Raw genomic sequence first — 15,750 nt, 5'->3', positions numbered from 1 at the left:
ATCCTGAGACGGCAGTGCCACCCTTTTAGATAAGCGTGTGAGCGCCTTGTCCACCCTAGGGGACGTTTCCCATCGTAACCTATCCGTTGGCGGGAAAGGGTACGCCATCAGTAACCTCTTAGAAATTACTAGTTTCTTATCAGGGGAACACCATGCTTCCTCACACAATTCATTTAACTCATCAGATGGGGGAAAAGTCACAGGCTGCTTTTTCTCCCCAAACATAATACCCTTTTTTGTGGTAACCGGGTTTATGTCAGAAATGTGTAAAACATCTTTCATAGCCGTAATCATACATCGGATGGCCCTTGTGGACTGTACATTTGTCTCATCTTCGTCGACACTGGAGTCAGACTCCGTGTCGACATCTGTGTCTGCCATCTGAGCTAGCGGGCGTTTTTGAGCCCCGATGGCCTCTGAGACGCCTGGGCAGGTGCGGGCTGAGATGCCGACTGTCCCATGGCTGTCACGTCGTCAAACCTTTTATGTAAGGAGTTGACACTGTCGGTTAAAACCTTCCACATATCCATCCACTCCGGTGTCGGCCCCGCAGGGGGTGACATCACACTTATCGGCTCCTGCTCCGCCTCCACGTAACCCTCCTCATCAAACATGTCGACACAGCCGTACCGACATACCGCACACACACAGGGAATGCTGACTGAGGACAGGACCCCACAAAGTCCTTTGGGGAGACAGACAGAGAGAGAGAGTATGCCAGCACACACCACAGCGCTATATAAACAGGGATTTACACTAACAAAAGTGATTTTTTTTCCCTATAGCTGCTTAATATATTCAGTTTGCGCCTAAATTTAGTGCCCCCCCCCTCTCTTTTTTACCCTTTGAGCCTGGAAACTGCAGGGGAGAGCCTGGGGAGCTGTCTTCCAGCGAAGCTGTGAAGAGAAAATGGCGCCGGTGTGCTGAGGGAGATAGCCCCGCCCCCTTCTCGGCGGACTTCTCCCGCTTTTTTATATACTTTTATGGTGGGGGATTATGCACATATACAGTTTATTAGACTGTATTATGTGCTTTTTGCCATGTAAAGTACTCTAATTGCTGCCCAGGGCGCCCCCCCCCCCCCCCCCCAGCGTCCTGCACCCATCAGTGACCGGAGTGTGTGGTGTGCATAGGGAGCAATGGCGCACAGCTGCAGTGCTGTGCGCTACCTTAATGAAGACCGAAGTCTTCAGCCGCCGATATCCTCCGGTTTCTTCCGTCTTCTGGCTCTGCAAGGGGGACGGCGGCGCGGCTCCGGGAACGAGGTCGGGCCCTGTGTTCGATCCCTCTGGAGCTAATGGTGTCCAGTAGCCTAGAAGCACAAGCTAGCTGCAAGCAGGTAGGTTTGCTTCTCTCCCCTAAGTCCCACGTAGCAGTGAGTCTGTTGCCAGCAGATCTCACTGAAAATAAAAAAACCTAACAAATACTTTTCTTTCTAGGAAGCTCAGGAGAGCCCCTAGTGTGCAACCAGCTCTGGCCGGGCACAGATTCTAACTGAGGTCTGGAGGAGGGGCATAGAGGGAGGAGCCAGTGCACACCAGATGTAGTACCTAATCTTTTCTTTAGAGTGCCCAGTCTCCTGCGGAGCCCGTCTATTCCCCATGGTCCTTACGGAGTACCCAGCATCCACTAGGACGTCAGAGAAATGGAGAACGCTCCAAGTCTCCCCCCCAAACTCCTGCAACATGTCAATCATGCTGCAGCATCCAGGGCACTGTGAACAGGGACGTAGTAACATTGCAGCACATATGCACTGCATTCTCGGTGCATGCACAGTCCCAAAACCATTGGTCTTCTGCGACCAAATCAGGACTGCATGCAGGCCTGAATCTGGCCCATGACCCGCAATTCCTTCAGCACTCCTTGCTAAACCTAGCCTACTGTACGTATAAAAGTCACGTGTAACCCAGTTATGTCCCTTCAACCACAAGTGGAGATTTGTGTAGGATTCTGAATCACCCTTGGATGTAAGCAAAAGCACGGAAGATCAGGGTTTCCCAAATGTGGTCCTCAGACCTGGAACGTAACTCCCAGAGGCAAAGGGGATGCCTGCTTCTGGTCTCCAAGCCCTAAAGAGGCACCTGTGTGGTTCACAATGGGATCAAAGTGTGACCACTGCTCTTCCGACGAAGCTCTGCGGTGCTACTGCTGCTGCAAAGTTAATCGGCACTATCCCAGGAGCCCTACTAACACCTGTAATAGGGTACAGGACAGCTGCTGCCTAGTACCGATCAGTCTGCACTCAGTGATGCCGAGAGGGGTGGGGGTTACTATTTACCCGGGCACAGGTCTGATGGAGGGGCCCAGTGAGGGCCCCAGTCCCCCTTACCTGGCAGCAGCAGCTGCAGCTCTTCTGCTCATCCCAGCAAATGCTGCTGTGTGCTGGGCTGAGTGTGGCCAGGGAGGGGCTTAACATACAATTTTGTCAGTATTTTTTTCTAAGGGGGCACGTCACGCCTCCTGTTATTAGACCATGCCCCTTTAAACGGAGCTGGGCTTCCTGCCTGCGCTACAGCAAGTGACAGTGCACACACCACTGCTGGACTGTGAGATGGGACCCACCGGTGAGTTTTGCATGCTGTAGATGTCTGATATTTGTGAGTTTGACCATGGTCTACTGGCTGTCATCACACAGCATAACTGGAGCCCTGCCAATTCACTGCGGGCTCTGGTCCCTGTAGACAGCTGAGAGCGCTATCTATATAATTCTGTAAGTTGTGTGTGCTTACACACACAGTATTTCTTCTTTTTTTTTACGTGGAGCACCAAACTCCAACTTGCCTCCGGACAACTGGGATGAACTTTCGCCGCTGCCTCAGGGCTCCCTAACAGTCCAGGTTTTAAGGATATCCATGCTGATGCATAGATGGTATAAGCAAACTGACTGAGGTACTAATTAAGTCATCTGTGCTTTAGCATTCATATCTTTAAAACCTGGACTGTTAGGGTGCTTTGAGGACCGTGTCTGAGAACCACTGCACAAGATCAATTAGCAGAACAGACTTGTATGCACCTCTGAAGTGGCCCTTTATTTCAGATCATTCATTCACCCCATTTTGCTGCAACTGGAAATCAATGGCCTAATTCAGATGTGGTTGAAGTAGCGGCACATGCCACAAAGTGCCAATTTTCGGTACTTTGCGCAAGCGCCGAACCTGTAGTGTGCATATGCAGTACAGGTCTGTGACTTCAGTCGCACCACAGCGTAAGACTGTCAGTGATTGGGGCAGTGACGGCCTCCTTTTCTCCAAAGGAAGACATGTCACCGCCATTGAGGGGGAGGGACGTAGCCAGGATATCCGTCAGAGGACAGAGATTTCTTGGCCTCATGGTAGGTCTTGTGGTGGCAGGCTTGTGCCACTCCATGGGTCACGCAGCCAGCCAATGGTGTCGGAGATGATCCGATACTGCGTCCTAGCCTAGGAAGCAGCTTGGATTACTAATGCACGCAGGAGGCATGACGCCTCCTGCTGCATTACCCTATTAGAGCTATCACTGCTGCTTCTACTGTATGTTAGCAGCAGTGTCAGCAACTCCAACCACACCTGAATCAGGCCTCAAGTGGGTAAAGCTGAAGCAGACTATTACACAACTCAACAGAATCATATCAAAGTGCATAGGAAATCTGGTAAAGAATCACTTTTCTTTAAACAGTTCAAGACTTACTAATGTTTACAATGTGGGGTTAGGGAGATAAAGACCCACATAGTCCCTTGGGTAACATAATGCATCAAAGATTTAGCAATGGCCAGGGTTGGACTACAGTAGCTCACAGGAGTACAGGGGAAATCCGCGGTGGGACTCACTGGCTGAAGGGTCAGGTCCACTAAGGGTCAGGTCCTACACTGTGCACTTGAATTAGGGATGGCCAATTGCTCAGGAGGCACTGGCTAGTACCAGAGCCAGATTTACACATCAATATATGAGCCATGGGTACATGTGGGCATTATACACAGGTGCAGCAGTATATACTGTGAGAAATTTAGTGCGTTTTGATCAGATATGTGCAGCAAAGATAGGCGGGGGGGGGCACTGCCTCACCTGCCATAGACTCTTTACTCCAGCGTTTTGACGATAAAAATTATTACAATACAAAGTAGATATTATATTCTTTATGTTTTTCATATACTTTATATAGTCAAAATTCTGGTGTATTCGGTAGTTTAACAGAAAAGGGTTTGCCTCACCCTACCGCACATCACTGGAGGGGAGGCGTGTGGACACAGGCCCCCACCAGGCCCCTGCAACAAGCCCGGCATTGGGAAATTAGTACCCGCCCCCCTCATGGCACCACAGATTATTAATAGAGTCAGATTGCCTGTCCTCTCCTCCTGCATTTTGCATCATACATTGTTTCAGATGGTAGACTCACAAATAGATGTAGGGGTAAATGTATTATAGTGGCACGTATTTTGCCACTATAACACTTCCTGCTACGTCTCATTACTGAGGCGAAGCAGTGAGGGACATCGACAAGATGTATGAACATCTTGTCTGCCGAAGCGTTGATGCCCCCCTGAGCACACAGCGCATCAGCTCAGTGCTGATGCACTGTTTCTCCCTGCACAGCCAGCTCCAGTGCGCATGTGTAGGATCTCGATACTCACATGAGATCCCCTGCGCAGTCCAGAGCCAGCACCTGCCACAGCCAGGGATAGCTCTGTCCCTGTTGTGGTGTATGGGCATCGCCACCTTCAGCTGTCGAAATCGACAGCTGCAGGTGTCGGAACGGTCATAGATGCTGACTGTGCATACATTGCCTCCTCATATCGGCGTTCTATCTTTTTGATAGCAGCACCGATATTGTACAGGGGTTACTGAGCCTGCGCCGCTGCAATAATACATGGGGTAGAAGCGGTATCAGTGAGTGCACATAACGTGCGCTGATACTGCTTCTCCACCACAACAGAGGGTAATACATTTACCCCGTAGTTTCAACATCTTCCTTTGTGAAACCCCCTAATATTGCTCACATCTTCATCTTTTTGCTGTGCCATTTCAGATATCCACACCATCAATTTCCTTATATATTAGGCAGCACAGATGGTGTATTAAGGTTAGCAATACTGTCTCAAAGCATTGAGGTATTGGGTTCAATTCCCACCATGGCCCTAACTGTGTGGAGTTTGCATATTCTCCCTGTACTTGTGTGGGTTTCTTTCGGGTACTCCCACAATCCACAAATATATTGGTAGGTTCAGTGGCGGATCCAGAGGGGGGGCACTCGGGCCCGTGCCCCCCCTGTCATTTGTCGTCCCCCCCCCCCGCGCGGCGTCGGCGCCGCACAGGGAGATGACGGGCGCCCGCTGAGATTGTGTTACCAGCGGGCGCCCGTCTCCCTGCACAGCGGTAGCCGGAGGCAGGAGCTCAGCGCCGTGTGCTATGGGAGAGACGTCAGTCATGACGTCTCTCTCATAGTACTGAGGAGAGGACGCCAGCCAGAAGGAGGACTGCAGCGGCGCGGGAACGGGGCTCGGTAAGTATTATGTTTTTTTCTTCCTTAATGCAGCGGGGGCATCTCCTGGGGGAAACTACGGGGGGACATTACTACTGGGGGGGGCACCAACAAGGGGCATTACTACTGGGGGGGGCATCAACAAGGGGCATTACTACTGAGGGGGGGCATTACTACTGGGGGCATTATAACTGGGGGCATCACTACTGGGGGGGCAGCTACTGGGGGCATTATTACTGGGGGGGGCAGCTACTGGGGGCATTATTACTGGGGGGCACCTACAGGGGGCATTACTACTTGGGGGCTAAACTACAGGGGCATTACTACTTGGGGGCTAAACTACAGGGGGAGCCAAACTACTGGGGGCATAACTACAGGGGCCAAACTATTGGGGGCATTACTACTTGGGGGCTAAACTACAGGGGCATTACTACTTTGGGGCTAAACTACAGGGGGAGCCAAACTACTGGGGGCATAACTACAGGGGCCAAACTATTGGGGGCATTACTACTGGAGGCTAAACTATAAGGGGGGCATAACTACAGGGGCTAAACTGCAATGGGGCAAACTACAGGGGGGCATTACTACTGGTGGCTAAACTATAAGGGGGGTATAACTACAGGGGCTAAACTACAATGGGGCAAACTATAGGGGGGCATTACTACTGGTGGCTAAACTACTGGGGTCATAACTGCAGGGGCATTACCACTGGGGGCATAATGACTGGGGGCATTACTACAGGCAACATTACTACTGGGGGCAATACGGGCATTGCATAAGGGACACCACTACTATGGGGTCTATATAAGGGGCACTACCAGTACAGTGGACATTGCATAATGAGCGCTACAACTGTGGGCATTGTATAAGAAGCGCCACCTCACATGCACCGAAGCCGCACGCAAATGTACTTGCCCCTTCCATGGTGCCCCCCCTATCATTTTCTTCTGGATCCGCCCCTGGGTAGGTTAACAGGCTTTAAACAAAAATGAACCCTAACGTGAATGTGTGTGCATGTACATGTGGTGAGGAATATAGATTGTAAGCTCCACTGGGGCAGGGACTGATGTGAATGGCCAATAAAGTGTCCGCAGAATATGTGTATGCTATATAAGTAACTGGTAATAAAGAATTATATACTGTATACACACACATTGTCATCCTAGCATTTAACTCTGTTTGTGCTTTACTTTCAGGGACCTCTGAAATGTTTCTTGGAAGCTCTAGGGAAATTGCAGAAGAAATTCTACAATAAGGGAATGAGAATGAACTGTCCAATACGCACATATTTAGTTACCGCTCGTAGTGCAGCCAGTTCTGGAGCACGAGCATTGAAAACCTTGCGTAGCTGGGGCCTTGAAACTGATGAGGCTCTTTTCTTGGCTGGAGCACCAAAGGGACCTCTATTGGAGAAAATCCGACCTCATATATTCTTTGATGATCAGATGTTCCATGTGGAGGGAGCTCAGGAGATGGGAACAATAGCAGCACATGTTCCATATGGCGTGGCACAAAAACACAAGCATATATCTCCTAAAAATACCAAGTGAGACTGACATACAATACTGTCTTGTTAGCCTGTCTACCTGGAATGCCATGATGAGTTTATGTTAAAATTCACATGTCGGCTTGCAAGGACAGGACTCACATCTTCCACTGCTGAGTTAATTTAAGAATGTAATAAATAGAAATTTAAGTTATTTATATCTGTCATTGTTACTAACAGCGTCACTTGTCATAGCAAACTGCAGATGCCTTTGGGTCTTTTATGTCTCCTGATCATGTGACTTTCAGCCTTCAGGGGTGTGAGGCTGTGACCTTGCATCAATGTGTTATTGTTTGTGCTTCCATTGTATGTGCTGGCATTTGTGCATGTGTTTTTCTTTAGCTTACCCTTCTCTATGGTCAGGACAAGGTTAGTGTGTTTTGCTCATTTCTGTAACACTTTGTGGAGGTGTTGGTTTGCACTACTAATTGAAATTACTATACGTTTCTCAATTCCTACTACTGTATATTGTTAATTATATCTTCATAAGACATTTACAATGGAACTTAGCTGGAATGATACCAAAAACATAAGTCACATTGGGGCTGATGTAGAATTGAACTGTTGCTAAGCGTATCTTTCCTGTTTTCGTACTGCACATGTGTACAGAACTATGCACAGTCTACGCATTTAGAGCCTTATTCAGCTTCAGTTGCAGTTTTGCTAAAATAACAAACTGCAACTACTATCACTTGTATGATGGGGGCCGCCCAGCACAGGGCAAGACCGCACAGCATGCTAATGGCGGTCGGTGATGCGATCGCAAATCACATTGCTAAATAAGTGAAACCCCCAGCCTCTGCAGTCTGGCTGCGAAGGCAGTGGGCCAGCCACCATTTTCCATGTCACAGTGGCCAAAAATAGTGCTGACCCACCGCCGTTTAAGCCACTCCCCACAGTGCCACGTTGCCGTCCCGTGAATGCCTATCAATCAGACACACATGCGCACGCATGTGTAGTACGGCTCCTGCACGTGTGCGCTGGGCAAAATATTGTCAGTATGTGATCGCATAGCTGATGCGATCCATGCTGAATAAGGCCCTTAAATTACATATACATTTACCATATTTACCATCGAAGAGGTTGCATTAGAGCGGGATGCATTCAATATCCCGGCTGTCGGGATGCCGGCGCTCAGCATACTGGCGCCAGGATCCCAACCAGCGGGATACCGACACCTATTCTCCCTTTTGGGGTGTTCACGACACCCCTGGAGGGAGAATAAATAACGTGGCGCGCGTAGCTCTTTTGTGCTCGCCCCGCTGCTCTTTTGTGCTCGCCCCGCTGCACCCATGTAATAGCATATTGCAGTGAAATACCGGGTGCTAATTTTGCGTCCAGCATCCTCTACTGAAGATGGAGGTAACCCTTTGTAGCCTATGGGTTACTCACCGTATATGTAGTCCCACAGAAATGGCCACTGTGCATGTGCGGTCAGTGGGACCACACATGCACAGCAACTCCGGCTCAGCACATCACAGGGACGTCTGCGGGTGCTTCTTAATACATCCCACCCATGTAATAGCATATTGCAGTGAAATACCGGGTGCTATTTTTGCGTCCAGATAACATTGAATATGGAATTAATGATAAAATGGCCCCCAAAGGCTGACTCCCTTTCTGACAGCAGCGTTAGGGTGCATTAAATAAAGCAAATAGCTAAAATGGAACTGACAATGTGAATGGCAACTTGCATAGACTTCATCTTTGTTAAATGTTTGTTTCACGTCTAGGTGTTTTGTTGACTACATATGACCTGGATTGTGCAATAGAATGTATGGTATTCCTATGAATGTGACATCTGGAATGTACTGATACATCCTATAAACTATTTTAAATAAAATAAAATAAGAAACAATGAGTTGCAAAGTGTATGCCTTTGAACTGTATAGATCCCATAGAGTAATGAACATAAGAGGAGGGAGAACCCAGTGTAGTCTTACTTATTATACCCAGTGTCGGACAGGGGAATGCAGAGCCCGTCGGGGGAAGTCAGTGGTAGGGGCCCATGATTAACAAGTGTGTCCATCCTCCACAGACGCTTGGCCAGCCAAGAGGACATAGTTTGCAGACAACATGGATACTACAGTACATAGGCCCAGATTTATCATGCCTTGGAGAGTGATAAATTGCACAGTGATAAAGTACCAACCAACCAGCTCCTAACTGTCATTTTTCAAACACAGCCTGTAACATGACAGTTAGGAGCTGATTGGTTGGTACTTTATTCCCGTGCTATTTATCACTCTCCAAGGCTTGATAAATTTGGGCTATAGTCTGTTCAGGGCCAGATTAAGGCTAGTGGGGGCCCCAGGACAACAAATGTGTGGGTCCCCCACCAATAAAACTGACTCTGCACCCCACCGCTGTTACTACTTTGCACATTATGGGAGCAGGAGAAAGAGTGAGGGGTTTGAGAGAGAGACAAAGAAGGTATCAGGGAGAAAGAGAGAGTCCGTAGAGGATGCTGGGGTCCACATTAGTACCATGAGGTACAGACCGGTCTATTAGGAGCCATGGGCACTTTAAGAGATCAATAGTGTGGGCTGGCTTCTCCATCTATGCCCCTTCTACCAGACTCAGTCTAGAAACTGTGTCCGTGGAGACGGACATACTTCTAGAGAAGGAAATACACAGATAGTGGAGAGATTCACACCAGCTCACACGTACAACAAAAGGAAAGGCAAGCTAACCAACTTGGAACGATTCAGCAACGGCTGAACTAATAAACTGAACCAAGTAACAATGCAGGAATATGAAGCACTGGGCAGGCACCCAGCATCCTCTACGGACTACGAGAAAGGATTTACCGGTAGGTAATTAAAATCCTTTTTTCTCTTACGTCCTAGAGGATGCAGGGGTCCACATTAGTACCATGGGGATGTATCAAAGCTCCCAGTACGGGAGGGAGAGTGCAGAGGTTCCTGCAGAACAGATTAACCAAATTTTAGGTCCTCAGAGGCCAAAGTATCGAACTTGTAGAACATAGCAAACGTGTTCGACCCAGACCAAGTAGCTGCTCGGCAAAGCTGAAGAGCCGAGACACCCCGGGCAGCCGTCCAGGAAGAACCCACTTTACGAGTAGAGTGGGTCTTAACAGATTTTGAACACGGCAAGCCTGCCGTAAAATAAGCATGCTGGATAGTGAACCTGATCCAGCAAGAAATTGTCTGCTTAGAAGCAGGACACCGAACCTTGTTGGGATCATAAAGGACAAACAGAGCGTCCGACTTCCTGTGACGAGAAGTTCTCTTCACATAGATTTTCAAAGCCCTCACAACATCCAAGGACTTTGAGGTAATTGAGTAGTCAGTAGCCACTGGCACCACAATAGGTTGATTAAAATGAAAGGCTGACACAACCTTTGGAAGAAACTGCTGACGCGTTCTGACCTCAGCTCTATCCTCATGGAAAATTAAATAGGGGCTCTTACAAGACAACGCCCCCAATTCCGACACGCGTCGAGCAGACGCCAATGCCAACAGAGTGACCGCCTTCCGCGTAAGAAACTTGACGTCCACGTCCTGTAAACCCTCGAACCAATCCGATTGCAGGAACTGCAGCATTACATTAAGATCCAAAGGTGCCGTAGGAGGCACAAAGGGTGGATGAATATGCAGAACCCCTTTCAAGAATGCCTGAACCTCAAGAAGAGCTGCCAATTGTTTCTGGAAGAAAATGGACAAGGCCGAAATCTGGACCTTTATGGAGCCCAAGCGTAGGCCTACAATCACACCTGCTTGCAGAAAGAGGAGAAACCATCCAAGTTGAAACTCCACCACAGGAAACTTCTTGGATTCACACCAAGACATATACTTTTTCCAAATTCGATAGTAATGCTTGGCATTACTCCCTTCCTAGCCTGTATCAGGCTAGGAATTACCTTTTTTCGGAATGCCTTTCCGAGCTAAGATCTGGCGTTCAACCTCCATGCCGTCAAAAGTAGCCGCGGTAAGTCTTGATAGGCGAACGGAACCTGTTGGAGAAGGTCCTCGCGAAGAGGCCTCGGATCTTCCAGCAGTAATTCCAGAAGATCCGAGTACTAAGCCCGTCTTGGCCAGTCCGGAGCAACGAGGATCGCCTGAACTCTTGTTCTTTTTATGAGCTTGAGAACCTTTGGGATGAGCAGAAGTGGAGGGAACACATACACTGATTGGAATGTCCACGGAGTGACTAGTGCATCCACCTGCCACTGCGTGTGGGTCTCTCAACCTTGAACAGTACCTCCGAAGCTTCTTGTTGAGGCGAAAGGCCATCATGTCTATCAGAGGTACCCCCCATCGGCTTGTCACCTCTGCGAACACCTCCGGATGGAGGCCCCATTCTCCTGGATGGAGATCGTGTCTGCTGAGGAAGTCCACTCCCAGTTGTCCACTCCCGGAATGAAGATTGCTGACAGCGCCACCGCGTGCTTTTCTGCCCAGAGGAGGATTCTTTTTACCTCTGACATCGCAGCTCTGCATTCCGCCCTGTCTGTTTATGTAGGACACCGCTGTGATGTTGTAGACTGAACCTGAATGGCTTGATTTTGCAGAAAATGTGCTGCGTGTAGAAGGCCGTTGTAAATGGCCCTCAGTTCCAGAACATTTATTGGAAGGAGAGATTCCTGACTTGACCACCTTCCTTGGAAGTTTTCCCCTTGGGTGACTGTTCTCCAACCTCTGAGGCTTGCATCCGTGGTTAGGAGGATCCAATTCAGAATCCCGAACCTGCGGCCTTCGAGTAGGTGAGACGTTTGTAGCCACCAGAGGAGCGAAATTCTGGCTTTTGGCAACAGGCACATCCGCTGGTGTATGTGAAGGTGTGATCCCGACCATTTGTCCAGGAGATCCAGTTGGAAGAACCTCGCATGGAACCTTCCGTACTGAAGAGCCTCGTAGGAGGCAACCATCTTCCCCATAAGACGAATGCACTGATGTACTGATACCCTGGCCGGTTTTAAGAGTTCCTGGACCATTGATTGGATCACCAACTCTTTCTCAACCGGTGGAAACACCCTCTGTACTTCCGTATCGCGTATCATTCCCAGGAAGGGCAGTTTCCTTGTCGGCTCCAAATGTGACTTTGGAAGATTCAGGATCCACCCATGATCCTGGAGTAGACGAGTTGAGAGAGCAATACTCTGCAACAACTTCTCCTTGGAAGACGCTTTTATCAGCAGATCGTCCAAATATGGAATTATATTTACACCCTGATTACGGAGGAGTAGCATCATCTCCGCCATGACCTTGGTGAATACCCTCGGTGCTGTGGAGAGGCCAAATGGCAGTGCTTGGAACTGATAGTGACAGTCCAGCAGCGCAAACCTGAGATAAGCCTGGTGAGGTGGCCAGATCGGAATGTGAAGGTATGCATCCTTGATATCCAGGGATACCAGGAATTCCCCCTCCTCCAGACCTGAGATCACTGCTCTCAGAGACTCCATCTTGAATTTGAATTCCCTCAAGTAGGGGGTTCAATGACTTTAGGTTTAATATCGACCTTCCCGAACCGTCCGGTTTCGGTACCACAAACAGGTTTGAGTAATAACCCCTGTGTTGTAGGTGGAGTGGAACAGGAACAATGACATTTGTTTGAACCAATTTTTTAATTGCTTCCTGTAGGATAGCGCTGTCTGTCAGCGAAACTGGTAAGCCTGATTTGAAGAATCTGTGAGGTGGGAGTTGTTGAAACTCCAGTCTGTATCCCTGGGCCACAATATCCTTTACCCACCGTCATGATGAAGATTTTGAGGAAGCAGAACCTGGCTTCTGTTCCTGGGAACCTGATGGCGCAGGCTTTTTGGACTTTCCCCAACCTCCTCTAAAGAAGGTGGGAGGGGGTTTGGATTTCTTAAATTTTGCGGTCCGAAAGGACTTCAGTGTAGGCGAAGGAAAAGACTTCAAAGCCGGTGGTGCTGCTGAGGGAAGAATGGTTGACTTACATGCAGTTGCCGTGGAGATCCATGCATCCCCAAACAGAGCCTGACCTGTGAAGGGTAGGTTCTTCACACTTCTCTTGGATTCCGCATCCGCAGTCCATTGGCATAGCCAGAGTACTCTGCGCGCCGAGACCGCCATAGCAGTAGCCTGTGCATTTAGCATGCCAAGGTCCTTCATGGCATCCACCATGAACCCTGCAGAATCCTGTATGTGACGTAAGAACAAATCAATGTCACTTCTATCCATAGTATCTAAGTCTTCTAGCAATGTGCCTGACCACTTTACTATGGCTTTAGAAATCCACGCACAAGCAATAGTGGGCCGTAAAGCGACGCCATTAGCGGTGTATAGTGATTTGAGTGTATTCTCAATCTTGCGTTCAGCCGGTTCTTTTAAAGCGGTTGAACCAGGAACAGGTAAAACCACCTTTTTTGACAACCTAGATACAGATGCGTCAACTATAGGTGGGTTTTCCATCTTTTTCTATTCTCTTCAGGAAAAGGGAAAGCAATAAGAACCCTTTTTGGGATCTGGAATTTTTTCTCTGGATTTTCCCAGGATTTTTCAAACAAAGAGTTTAACTCCTTGGAAGCCGGAAAGGTAAGCGAGGATTTCTTACTTTCTGTAAAATAAGATTCCTCCACCTGTTCAGGTATGTTCTCAGAAATGTGTAAAACATCCCTAATGGCTTCAATCATTAGTTGCACCCCTTTTGAAAGGGATGCATCCCCTCCCTGCATGTCCCCATCACCGTCCCCTGTATCAGAGTCGGTATCAGTGTCAGCTTGCATTATCTGGGCAAGTGTACGCTTTTGTTGGTATGTAGGTGGGGTTTTTGATTAAGTAGTGGGGGCCAAATACTGTAACCCCTCCACAGATTTCCTCAAAAACTGCATTTCTTTCTCAGTATGTGACATCCTTGTAGAAATCTGGGATACCATTCGCCTTAGAATCCACCCATGGGGGTTCGGATTCAGAAGGCTGAGACAGTATATTGCAGTCCTGAGTACATGGGATAGACTCCTCAGGAGAAGATAAACACTCTGCAGCACAGGATACAGAGTCCTTAGACATGGTAATGTGGGATATATACACACACACACACACACACACACACACACACACACACACACACACACACACGAAAATGTCAGATACAGTTTCCCCCCAGAGTACCTTCAGAGAGTCACAGAGTCCATGGAGCCAGCCACACAGCGCCCTTTGGAGCAGTTATTATGATAAAAGCCTGGCGCTGAGAAACCAACCTTAATAGGTTGATTATTACAAACACTTCACACCCCCCTGTCTATAACACCCTGGTACCGCAGTAACTGTAGTTATGTGGAGGGTCAGCGCTCCCTGTCAGCGTTTCTCCTGTGTCTGCAGGGAGGAAAATGGTGCTGGTGAGTGCTGGATCCGCTCTGTGGAGAAGCCCCGCCCCCCGCAATAGCGTGGCTTCCCGCACAAATTTGATTATACTGGCCGGAGATCTCTATGCGTACGGTGGGATTAGCCCCTGTTAGCGTCTGTGACCAGTTTAGGGTGACTGCGCTGGCCCAGCATGCCCCTCCAAGCGCCTACACCAAGTGTTGCTAAACCTTCTTGGAGCGCAGCCTGTCACCCTTGTGCCGCCATACCCGCCGGTGACCGGCTAACCAGGACGCCGGCGCTGTACTCACCACTCTTCTTACTTATGGCTCTGTTAGGGGGTGGCGGCCGTGCTGCAGGAGTAAGTGGTCGCCTCGTGGGCTTGCGATCATCACCCTCAGGAGCTCAGTGTCCTGTCAGTGGAGATAGAGAACCATTAACTTCTAGCGTTGGTTCCTACTCCCCCCCTAAGTCCCACGAAGCAGGAAGGCTGTTGCCAGCAGCCTTCCTGTACCTAAGATCTAATTAAAATTAAAAAAACTAAGAAAACTCCTAAGAGCTCCCCTAGCTGTGACCGGCTCCTCCGTGCACATTTTCTAAACTGAGACTGGTAGGAGGGGCATAGAGGGAGGAGCCAGCCCACACTATTGATCTCTTAAAGTGCCCATGGCTCCTACTGGACCCGTCTATACCCCATGGTACTAATGTGAACCCCAGCATCCTCTAGGACGTAAGAGAAACGGGGAGAGAGAGAGAGAGAGAGAGAGAGAGAGAGAGAAGCAAGAAAGAGACAAAGAAAGAGGGTGTCAGGGGGGGTGGGGTGGCGGTCAGTGCGCGCGCGAGAGAGGAGCAATAGAGAGAGAAGGGGTGATGGAGAGAGAGAGAGAGGAGCAATAGAGAGAGAAGGGGTGATGGAGAGAGGAATGAGCGCGAGAGAGAGGAGCAATAGAGAGAAGGGGTGATGGAGAGAGGAATGACGTTAGAGAGAGAGAGTGAGAGTGTCAGGGAGAGAGACTGGGGGAGAGAGAGGGGAGCTAGAGAAGGAGAGAAACAAGTTGTCAGGGAGAGAGGTAAAGGGAGGTGGAGTGAGTGGGAGAGAGACAGAGGGTGTCAGGGAGTGAAAGGGGGGAGCAAGAGTGAGAGAGTGTCAAAGAGAAAGAGGGAGAGACAAGGAGGCAGATAGAGAGGGACAGACGGAGGGGGGCAAGAGAGGGAGAGAGAGAGGGGACAGACAGACAGAGGGAGAGCGAGTGAGCGGGAGAGAGTGAGGGAGAAAGAGAGCATCAGGGAGAGAGCAAGAGTGTGTCAGAGAGAGAGAGCTTGCGCCAGGGAGAGAAGGAGGGTGAGACAAAGAGAGAGAGGGGTGCCAGAGAGAGAGGGAGAGGGAGGAAGGAAGGGACGGGGAGAGACACTACCTATTACAGTCAGGCTAGGCTTCAGCACAGGGCATTTCATGGCAT

The 15,750-nt window shown here is 49.3% G+C and overlaps 1 protein-coding gene and 1 long non-coding RNA gene across 2 annotated transcripts in view; one reads left to right on the top strand and one right to left on the bottom strand.

The window, feature by feature from the left end:
• The window catches only part of NT5C1A (5'-nucleotidase, cytosolic IA), a 92,109-nt gene extending 83,250 nt beyond the window's left edge, over positions 1–8,859 (top strand). The window contains exon 6 of the mRNA XM_063954069.1: positions 6,652–8,859. Within this exon, the coding sequence (XP_063810139.1) occupies positions 6,652–7,005 (354 nt within the window). The 3' untranslated portion in view covers positions 7,006–8,859. The remainder of the gene's footprint in view (positions 1–6,651) is intronic.
• Positions 1–15,750, bottom strand: part of LOC135032241 (uncharacterized) — a 331,444-nt gene that overhangs the window by 83,512 nt on the left and 232,182 nt on the right. The window lies entirely within an intron of this gene.

Source organism: Pseudophryne corroboree, chromosome 2, assembly GCF_028390025.1.
Source record: "Pseudophryne corroboree isolate aPseCor3 chromosome 2, aPseCor3.hap2, whole genome shotgun sequence".
Classification (NCBI taxonomy): domain Eukaryota; kingdom Metazoa; phylum Chordata; class Amphibia; order Anura; family Myobatrachidae; genus Pseudophryne; species Pseudophryne corroboree.
This window is presented reverse-complemented; position numbering and strand designations above follow the sequence as displayed.